Below are 11,280 nucleotides of genomic sequence, written 5' to 3' on the forward strand. Positions count from 1 at the left end.
GATAACCTTTCAACTTGTTAGGATTATTTTCATGTGATGCATAAAAGCACATTCCCATCATCCTGCTTAGTGGGTTCTGTGTTCCCTCCACCATATTCTGACTTGATTCAACAGTGCACCTCTGTTTTTTTTTTTCTTTCTTTTTACAAGAACACAGAATAATTATAATAATAATCGGATGCTCCTTGCTTGCTGATGCACATATATAATTAAAATCCGCCACACTGACAAAGAGCAGACACTAAAGAAGCTCTACCAACCTATTATACCCATGACACATATGTACAAAGAAGCTTTCATAAATAATTTCACTTCTTGTAAGCAGGAAGCTTTCCTCTTTTCATGTTTCTCACTGCGCCTGTTTCTTTTGTTTCCAGCTGTATGTTGTGCTGACATCTATAAGCAGCTCAGCATCGACTCTTTATTACTGGACTAACAAGCGCGAACAAGCTTTCTGCTGATACTTTAGTTTTCACTGTTTAGTTGACATAAAGAGCCATCTGTCTCACAAAACAGCAATAAACAACATATTAGTTCCTCAAAGAAAAAAAAACTCTCAAATGTTGCTGACATTCACAAAATCTTCAGTTCTTCACTTGACCCCATTGTACTTCCTACACCAAGAACTAGACTCAAGATAATTTGCATATTGCACGGTACTGACTTACAAACTCAGAGTTCAGTAAGTAGAGAAACAGTGAAGTTGACACAACAGGTGTTGAAAGTCTGCAGCTGTGAGACAGACTCTATAACAGGTGTCTCAGTTGGAAAACCTTAATTCTACGCTTTTGTTTAGTTGGTTTTTAACCCTCAGCGTAGTGAAGTTACAGCAGTTGGTTTGTGTGTCTGTCTGTCTATTTGTTTGTTATCCGCTAAATTGGTAACGGTTAACTTTCAAGGCCTGAAACTGTAAAGGTAGACAGTAGAGCCCATAACTTCGATCTGGTGGATTCTGCTAAAATTGCTTTGTTCACAAGTTATGTAGTGATTTGTACTTTCAAAAGGGAAGTTTGTGCTGCTCTGTCAGACATAATCATCACTGGCAGTGTGTAAGTAAGCTTTAGAAACTACCTACAACACAAACATATTTATAGTGAAAAGACTTTGCTATCACAACACTGTCTTTGTTCAGTTTCTGGCAGCTGCCTACTGTTGACCGCAAGCATATTGCAGAACGCCGAACTTGAGCGTGCGCCGGGCGTAGGCGGATATTGCATGTGCGAGGGAGAGCAAGGACACGTGGTCATGATTGGGCTCCACGGCGAGGGGCGTGGCACATTCATTCAGATCTATAGCATGTGAGTTACCACGAGGTCGATTTGTGTACGTGTGAAATTTGCTGGTGAATCCGTGAAGCTAAGACTGTACTGCACTGACTCTTTGGTTAGGCTGCTCCACCCTTGAAAGTGTGGCACGTTTTCGGATGTGTTTTCCTGACTATTACACTGCAGGTATAATATAGCTGCAATATTTAACAATAAAAAAAGCATCATACTAAACCAACAGTTGTTTGAGACCATTTAATAGCACTGGGCAAGCCTCATGCAATTAAAAAGTCTGCAACTGTTCTCAGATCAGACTGGATACCGTATGTGTGATGGATCATCTATACACCTTGGTAGAATGATCGTATCAACTTCAGGGGGGATGCTCATCGTACATGCTATAATACTGTATGCACGCAGCACCGAGGGTCAGTCCCCTGGTACTTTTCATTAATACCTGTAACCGGGTATACAATAAAAAGAAACAACATTTGGATGCTTCTTTCTTCATCTGAGGCACCTGGAATGTATGAAAAACCAACAACAAAATCTACTCTTGTTTCTTTTTCAGCTCTTAGCCATCAGCACCAAGAAGCGCAGATCAAAAGGTTTGAGACCACATTGAAAATCTACATTTTATGTGTCAACCTGGACATAATCAGAATATTTGAGGATTGAGAAACACAACACAAGAAGTGATGACATGTAAAATGAAAGAGATATATTTTAAATTCTGCACCATTGAAGCAAATTAGTGTCACTGACCAGGTTAGTTCTGTTGGATAAAAGTCAGATCGCCTTGAGCTGCATCCGTCTATTGGAGCAGCATCCAGGTGACACTGTCTAACAGCTGCTAACATATTACTCTCATATCTTTACAAAATATTTTCAGAAAGCCTATCTCCCAATCATAATATCCTCTGTCTGTCCCCAGCATTTGGACAGAGACGGGAAAGAAAGCTGTCATGTCTCCTGCTGCAGCCACTTGGAGTAGTTTGAGGAGGGAAATGAAAAACTGCTGCTTCGATGTTAAATCTGTGTTAAATATGTCATTTAATATTGTTGTTTTTAGCTCTTTCTAGTATCTACAGTCGTCCTCAAATGTATTCATACCCTCCCATGAAAGAAGGAAAAAAACAGCTGTCAGTGAAATGAGTTGAAATTGACAAAAGTAGTAATAAATAAAAATGTACCGGTAATGAAAATCAGACTTCTGCACCTGTTGACAGGTGTTTTGATTTTCTGCTCTAATTTATCCGGGACAGTTTTATGTATTAATTTTTTTTAATTATTCTTTTCAACCACAATTCAAAAGCAATGTCTTATTTCACTAAATTATAATTTAGCAAATTTTTATTTATTTATTTATTTTTTCAGTTTCAAGTTATTTGAGTGATTATTGTGAATTTTGACTTTCCTTTAATGGAAGGGTATGAATACATCTGAGGACGACTGTAGCTCTGACAGCTGTTGTACATCCCCTTTCTTTAAACTTTCAACAATACCATCTGATTTTTAGGACTATTTTATTTGCATGTCTGATGTTATCACACAATGCTGCTGTTGTAGCTAAATCTGTCTTGAAAACCAGGCTGCTAACCTCAGTGGGACTTAAATAAAGGTTAAAGAAAACCTTTTCTTTTAAACTACAACATTAAAAACGATTATTCAACTCCAAGAGACCAGAAAAAGTGAGTACATTGGCTCCATCTCACCAGCCTTAACTAGCTGGAGGGCAGCAACTGCTGTTTGTTCTATGTAAGATTTTTATGGTAAAGTAAGATGTCAAAAAGTCTGATGCTAATCTTAACCCAATTTTGACCCCTTGTGCAGTTACTGCAGTTTGGCTTTGTAGGGCAGAAAAACAGATGTGAATTCATGCTGTGTAATAATAAATATACCTTAGTGCAACGATTTCTTCGCCTGAAAAAGAAATCAGGTCAGAACAACAGACGGGCCGACATCAAACACGCAGACAAAACACAACAATAACCGGGCCCTAATTCCAACCACACTGTACTGTAATAATGAGAGCTACCTTGAGCAGGCCCTGAACAAACAGGCCGGTGTCATATTTGAAGGATGAGTCTGCCCTGCAGAGGCGAGAGCACTTCCTCTCAGCCGGGGTGAGGAAGAGGCAGAGAGTCCGCACAATCTGCAAGCAGACAGGCAGATTTGTCAATCAACACAGCGACTGTTTAAACGGAGAAGACTTCAGAAAACTGGTTGGGATTGTTTACGGTTACAAAACTTGGGAGCGTATTCACAGCTGTTTGTCATGAGCAGGCCTGTGCAGGTGATCACACAAAACCGGCCCTTTTGTTTTAAACTGGATTCTGCTGCTTTGGATCTAAGCACACCGTCAGCACAAAATGTACTTTAGAAGCTACCTTTCAGAACTAAATTTACTAAAGAAGGCACGCTTGTTGAAGTCCTTAATCTGGCATTAAGCTAGAGGCTAGTTGTTAAGATACAAAAAAATAACAACTTTTGATTTAATTGGTGCTTAATTCAAGCCTCAAGCCAAAGAAACTACAAATTAATGCAGTGTTTGCTATTGATATTCACTGAGAAAAACTGCGGCTGCTTCACACTGTGGGTCTCGCAAGCGGTGTGCAGCCATCACGTCCAACTTCTCTCGTCTTCTTAAATCAGGCATGTGCATGTTTAAGGTAGCTTATATGCTGTCTCATCTCATTTTCAGAGTGGAAGCGTCAACTGTGCTGCCAAGACCAGACTGCCATTCAAAATAGTGAAGCGAGGCTGTAAAAGTGCGAGTGGGGCTCATTAAACACAAACAGCACACCGCACTTCAAAACAGCTGAAATTATGTAGATGTATCACAAGTGTGTGCAGCCGCTAATACAGTAAATTTACCTTATTTACTTTCTCTGGGTTGCTTCCAACCACGATTGAACAGCCGCACGTCTGCAGATGAGAGCTGATGGCCCTGAACCGCAGAGACAAAGACATGCAAATTAGAGCCAATTAGCTTCATTTGGCATTGCTCTAATTATTAATGACAGCTTTCAAGAATAACAATTGAGTCAGAACTGAGTCCAAAAAAGCATTTCGGAGCCTCTACAGGAAAGAGCAGTTAAGATGGTAACTGACTCTGAGCCAGCGGGGAGTTACATTAGCTTAGTGATCATTCAGAGTTCTCATGGAGTATGAATTGGATTTTTGCGTTCTGATCATATTTTTGGGAGCGTGTCCATGTGACAGCTCATAAAACGGATCACTTCTATAGCAAATCTTTACAATAGCTCATTTCTCAAGGCTTGCGCTATAAATATCTGATTCCAGTTCCAGTTTCCAGACACTTTGTCATCTCTACAGGACGCCGAGCTAATCCAGTTCATCTCCGAGCAATTTGGAGCTCCGCAGACGGACTGGACTTTACAGGCTCACAACACTAAACAGCGATTTAGCTTTCGTCCTTTCTCTGGAGATAACTTCAGCTAAGTGGAGAGCTATTACTCATCATTGGAAGGTTGATGGGTGTTAAATGGGCATTGTTCATCATCTGTCTCCATTTGCCTGCACCGGATTACTTACTTGTGGAGGAAATCCTCGTGGCAGCTGTCCCCGATGTCATCATCATTTAGCACGGTGTCTTTTATCTGCTCAGCAGGAGTGGAACAAAATGAGTCATTTTTAACATTGGCGTACAACAAAGACAAAAGGTGCTGATGGGTGCATTTGCAAGGTGCTGAGAAGAAAATAAAAAAAAAAAAAGGGAAAAGAAAAACAACAGCAAAAGATTCCACAGAGCTTCTTTGTGCTTTTGCGTTTCTTGTATTTGCATATTAAAAGGGAACAAATGTGTTGAATCACACTGGGTGGTAATGTAGGCAGAGAGAGAACCTTGTGCGAGCAAACTTCTTGAAAACAGAAGTTATTTAAACAAGCAAAGTAATGAAAAGGAAGAAGTTTTTGTCTATACATTTCATATGGGGCTGGAATTCAAACTCCTGCTAAGTTCCTTTCAGTCACTGCCAACATGACGTCTAGATGATACACTATTAACTCTGCCTTCGCTTTGACATTTAAGTGGGCTACGTTTTTGAAGGTCTTTGGATTAAAAATGGAAATGACAACAATTCCAACCAGAGTATTTCATGCACAATGAATGACAATGCCTTCTGCCTGCTTTCACTGAATATAACTGATGTTTCGGCTTTTCATGTTGAAGTGGTTTCCAAGCTGGTGCCGTCATATGGAAAAAAAACAACAAAAAAAAAGTATTTTGTGCACCGGAGTGTATGTGCTGCTTACATCTATATCTTCGGGCACACAGTGTGTCTTCATTGAGGCCAACAGCTCCATGATAGGGACAATCTCCAAGCTCAGCACCGAGATGATATTGTAGCCCTGAAGTTACAGAAAAGAGAAAACAATAAAGTTAAACACATTTTCTAAAGACAGATGATCGAGGTGAGGAAACCAACGATGATCATTTGTTGCTGAGATTTTTGGGATTTAATAACTCATGTCAGCCTGCATCTGTTCTACATTTTCATCAATTTACAATAAATATTGCAGTCACGAACGGCAACAAAACCGTTTTCAAATTGAAAAGAAGAAACAACGAGGGACTATTGTTGCTGCTGACTTTTACAGTATACAGATACAGTGTCGACAAAATGAAACACATTACAGCTACACTCAAATTAGCCTGCTTCATGGAGCGTGGAGGGTGAAAATTAATCAACCCCCTCCTGATTTCTTCTACTTTTGTGTGCATCTCATTAGATCTTTATAAAACGAGGCAACCTTTAAGTCATAATTGTATTTATGGAAGCACAAAGTTTATCCAATACTTAACTTAATACTGAACTTAATATTTTGACGTACAACGTCTGGCAGCAACAGCTGCAACCGAACACTTCCAATAAATGGAGATCAGACTGTGACGTCAGTGTGGTGCAACTCTGGCCCACAAGTTTTAATGTCGGTGTTGGCCTCCATAATCCAATATACAATGAAAAAGGAGCTCAGCTCTTAAGCAAATGAGCTAATTGCGGTACTGGTACAACTATTTTCAAGTAACTGAGCTTCTGTAACAATATCAAAGCAACCCTTTGTTTGACAGATTACTATAAGAATAACAAACTTGTTCCTTTATATTCAACAACAAACGCCGAAGATTTGAATGTCAAAATAAGCAGCTGTACATGTACTTTGATCTATACAAACACAATCTAAAATCCAGAGGGATTAATGATTTGAATCAGCAACTATCTAAAAATCTATACATACAGGGATCAGACAAGATGTTCAGTACAAACTTGTTTTTAATGTTTGGTCGGTGCCATAAAAGTAGTGAGGATTGATGCCCAGCCTTAAGGACAGTAAACAGCATTTGGCAGCTATACGAGTCTTGGCAAGCAGGACTCTGACATATACTAAGTATATGTAAGTAAATAAATCTTCTTGGGCAACACCAGAGCACTAAAAACAACGAGTGCATCAGACAAAATAAAAGCTCTACTAAAATATTTACCATATCAAGGTAAAACCAATAAACAGGGGCGTGATAAACACATTCAGAACATACAAGGCTGACAAACAGTCGTGTGCTGCTTCCACTTTTACAGCCACGTCTGTAACAGTGATGTGTTTTGAAGCAGCTTTTCATTGTGTTGCGTATCACGTTATTCTGTCCAGCCCTATTATTACCTGATCACTAGTTTTCTCTGCAGGAGTCCTTTCAGCTAATTAGCTAACTTACTTCTCTGTGTCGGGAGACAGCAACGTTACTATTCTGGCAATGTTGCTGCAATCCCATATAGATAAAATAAATGTGAAAGAACACTTAGTACCCATTTAAAATCAGGGACTAAGGTTAAATCAGCTTGGAAAGTAAGTCTTATGAGTATAAATGGAAATAATTTGCCTACTCTTGTTTGAATACTAAGTCCAGGAGTGAGATGTCAAAGAATCAGCTGGAACAGCAGGGTACCTTCTGCATCCAAATGCGTCCCTTGCGGATAACGTGCTTTAGCCTCTCCACACAGATGGTATGCAGGGGCAGGTAGAAGGCCAGCTCTGTCTGAGGCAGAATAATGGACAAGGCACACGTATTCTTGTCCCCCTTCAGCTCACCATCGAAGATAAGGGACACAATAATGACTCCCTTTTCTGCCAGGACAAAGAACTTCACATCCACGGCGCCACACTCCGCACTGCGCAGGATCTCCCCATTAAGTGTGTGATTAGCCAGAAATGTGACCTCTCCATCACTGAGGAACATCAACTGGTCACCCTTTGGTGCCCAGATGTGGCGCACCCGTGGACCCAGGATGTTGTCCCAGTAGGCGAAGGTGGCAGCCAGCAGCGGGCATTCTCCTTCTACCGCTACCTCAGACTTGGCCACAGCTGGCGACTGGGGTGGACAGCCAGAAGACATTGGAACCGGAAAAGTCTTCCCAAGAGTGGATTATGATAAACCTACATCACAAACACAGAAAAAAACAGTTGTGATTATAGCACCAGTACTCAAGTCAGCGACTGCAAGAACAGTCAATTCTTGATCAACAATAGAATCTAAATTCTGACAGTCCCTTAAACAACCTATAATCTTCGGGCTCAATTTGACCCCATTCAATGCTTAACATCTCTAAATAAGTAATCAACACAGTTTTTTCAGTTTTATTCATAGGGCTATTTACACATAAACCTGGGTAACAATTTTAATTATGATATTTTCTGGAGGTTTAAATTGCTGGGGTCAAATTGAACCCAAGGATAAAAGATGTCAGTTCATTTGAAGGCATCTGATAAGCCAGGTTTCATTGCAGAAGGATTAGAAATAACCACATCATTGGGCTACTGAGGGAGAAAATATCTTGTTTCTTGTGGATATCGCAATTGCCAAGTAAAACAGTTGACACAACAGTTTAAGCCTTGGATCAGATGTTTTGCAACATGTACAAGGTGTGACTAATAAATAATAGCACTGTGCTTATGTCAGTGGAGCCACAGTAGTACACATGGATCAATGGGCAAACATAAACAACCTCTGAAAGTTTCAATTTGCTCCGATTAACTACAGCTGAATCACAGCATTAGTTTCATTACCTAATAATGATTAAAATGCAGCCTTTAAGGTTTATGTTCTACATTGATTTATATTGCAGTCTCCATTTCAAATTAATGAAGTGTTCAGCGCTGTCAGAGTAACAGAAATCACATCGTTTCACTTCCACTAAAAAAAAAAGACTAAGTGGAAATGAAAGTGATTTGTTGGAGATGTTTACCAAGTCAGCTGATACTTATTTAACCCGCCCAAAAGAGACTTCTCTTTCTCTGACAAACATGGCGTTTGACAAACACAACAACCGTAACGTTTATACTATAAGGACGAAGGCTTCAACAAACCCCATTTAAAAAAATGAGTAGTTTAAACTTTAATTGATTTTTTTTAGTGGAATACTCCTTTGTAGCAAATTTACCCGAAAACTCTTTTAATCTTAATGGGCTCCAGGAGAATTCGGCATTCATATTTATCATACCTATACTTTGTTTTAGGGAAAAAAACATCTTCATTGATCCGTACTATCCGGTGCCCCCGCTCACCAACCTATACCTAGCAACGTTACATTACTGTAACTGTTAACGGGGGCTTTAAACATTTACTGTTATGTAAAACGCTAAATAAGAAGTTAACTTGCGAGTTGATTTATCATAAGTATGCCGAATTTACCAGCAACTCCTGTTTATGTAAAGTCAGAGGCTGTTGTGTTGCCAGGCGAATGTTTATATCCGTAGCAAGCAATGTGGCTTTTAATTGACAGCTTTTGCAACCGAACTCAATGCTACACAGCGACACTATTAATAACCGCACGTAAACAGGGTTAGAAATCAGATTTACGCTTTGCAAACTTGACCGATATTTGGGCAGGTAGTTAACATGTAGCTACCAATGTAGCTTGACGTTATAGAAGTAAATAAACGAACTATCACTGGCGTATAACCAATTATAAGCTAACCAAGGCTAGCTTGCTAACTAGCCAAACACACTGACAAAGCAAAGGAATGATATTGTTGCGACTTACTTGTTCGCTCTTTTTTGGTGCCGAGCCACACCGCTGCGATTCTACAGGAGAGAGGTTTAAATGTTAAGGGAAAATAATCATAGTAGGTTTGTCTGTTGCCGCCATAACCTACAGGTAAGTGGTGATTAGCCAGTTGCAGTGTCGTTGCACTTCTGTTGTGGTCTTCATTGCACTTCCTGATACGTCTCACCTACGTCAATGGCCGGAGTGGAGAGCAGCGACCTCTAGCGGCGCAGCGAGGCGCGACACTGAACACTGACTCAATGATGTCATTCCTATTCCTGGAGGCCACCTGCAGAAAATTAGTTATTTAAATTCATTTGCATGGAGCCTGGTCATGCAAATGGATGCACATCTGCAGGGAACACACATTGTACTTGCCTTCTAATTTCATCTTCTGACGTTAATAAATTAATGGCACACCATTTCAGTCCTGGAGAGTGCTTCATATATATATATCCAAACCCCCCCCAACAATTGTCCTGCTATAAATTCCACCATATCACCCAAGGGTGACTGGTTGCAGACGTCCAACAGGAGAGCTTCACCTGCACCAACAGACATTAATTGTGCTATTTATCTTCCTTGAGGATGTGTTTGACATTTTCACATTTTAAACCTCATTGTTCCTCTTTCACCTCATGAAAGGGCTCATCCATTGTAGGAATTTCCCACCCTGACACATTCATTGAAGACACCTCGCCAATAAAAGCAGTGGGCGACGTGTGTTATCCAGTCAAAGGAAGGCGCTGACTGGAGTTTGGTTGATTTACCGTAAAACCACACATACCTTCACAGTGACTCCGCACCGTGTACTGTATACACACTAATTCACAATATTATTCCTAATGGTCTCAGCAAGACAGTAATGGGACGGCTGACGCAGTTGGTTCTAAATGGCTCATCAGCAATTTAGACCCTGAATTGCTTCGGCAAACAGTCAGCCCTAATTATGTAACACAATTACACTGAGAGCTGAAAGTGTTATACTCAGTTTTACCGCCATCTAATCACAGTTTTGGTGCCGTCCTGCCTCAGCCCTCGTAATAGATTCTATACGTCGGACCGCAGGTGGTGTCTATTCTGCTCGCTCAGTCTTCGGCTGCTATTTTCAATTTCTTCAGAGGCCTCTTGTGGCCTCTTGCAATCTCAGACTGCAAATCTCACAGAGTAAACTAGTAATAGACAGGCTACAAATACCAAGCAGCTATCTTCTATAGGCTCTCCAGGTATCTGAACCTAATCCTTTCATAAACCTCCCCTACATTATACTGTATCCTCCCTTAGCACAGTGGGCTCCCCGAAGTAAACAGTCTGATGAGTGTTGGGTCACAATAGATCGATAAATCTGTAGATCTTTGCTGGTTCATGTCTACATCACAATTATTAGGTTCTTTTATTGCTCTAATTTGTCAATTGAGTTATTCTGTACCGATCTGCTCCCTTTAAAGCCAAACTGCTGTCTCTGCTCACGCTCACAGGAACAGTTTTAGGAAATATAATCATGGTGTTGCCACAATAACAAGGAAATTTTAGGAAGTAGCTGTAACAGCATGTGACAACAAGATGTGACATGATATTTAGGGAGCTTTGGGGTGTTGGGCTGCTGGTGTAGCCACATACATCACAGAGTGGCATCAATTTCATCTTACACTGTGAATCCCAATTTGTTCATGGTGCAGAATGTTAATGTAGAATCTACACAAAAGTCAGAACAAAATTACACAAAAACTTGCCACAAAAACATTTTTTAAATGCGAGTTTTACTGAGATACATATTTACATACATTCAGTTTAATTGGCTAAAGCTCCATCAACACATACATGTGCACTTAAAATATATTTTAATAACAAATCTATTGTTTTTACATAATCATTTCCTTCGTTTTTTGTCAATAATATGAATAATTTCTGCCTACTTTACACAAAAAACATTATTACATCAAATTTTATGT

The 11,280-nt window shown here is 40.0% G+C and overlaps 1 protein-coding gene across 1 annotated transcript in view; it reads right to left on the reverse strand.

The window, feature by feature from the left end:
- c9orf72 (C9orf72-SMCR8 complex subunit) overlaps nucleotides 1–9,486 on the reverse strand; it is an 18,689-nt gene extending 9,203 nt beyond the window's left edge. The window contains exons 1-6 of the mRNA XM_008277256.1: nucleotides 9,326–9,486; nucleotides 7,231–7,718; nucleotides 5,544–5,639; nucleotides 4,824–4,888; nucleotides 4,143–4,215; nucleotides 3,304–3,420 (exon numbers count right to left, since the gene is read on the reverse strand). Coding sequence (XP_008275478.1) covers nucleotides 3,304–3,420; nucleotides 4,143–4,215; nucleotides 4,824–4,888; nucleotides 5,544–5,639; nucleotides 7,231–7,677 — 798 coding nt within the window. The 5' untranslated portion in view covers nucleotides 7,678–7,718; nucleotides 9,326–9,486. The remainder of the gene's footprint in view (nucleotides 1–3,303; nucleotides 3,421–4,142; nucleotides 4,216–4,823; nucleotides 4,889–5,543; nucleotides 5,640–7,230; nucleotides 7,719–9,325) is intronic.
- Between the last annotated feature and the right edge of the window lie 1,794 nt (nucleotides 9,487–11,280).

This window comes from Stegastes partitus, unplaced genomic scaffold (genome assembly GCF_000690725.1).
Source record: "Stegastes partitus isolate 25-593 unplaced genomic scaffold, Stegastes_partitus-1.0.2 Scaffold93, whole genome shotgun sequence".
In the NCBI taxonomy this organism is placed as follows: domain Eukaryota; kingdom Metazoa; phylum Chordata; class Actinopteri; family Pomacentridae; genus Stegastes; species Stegastes partitus.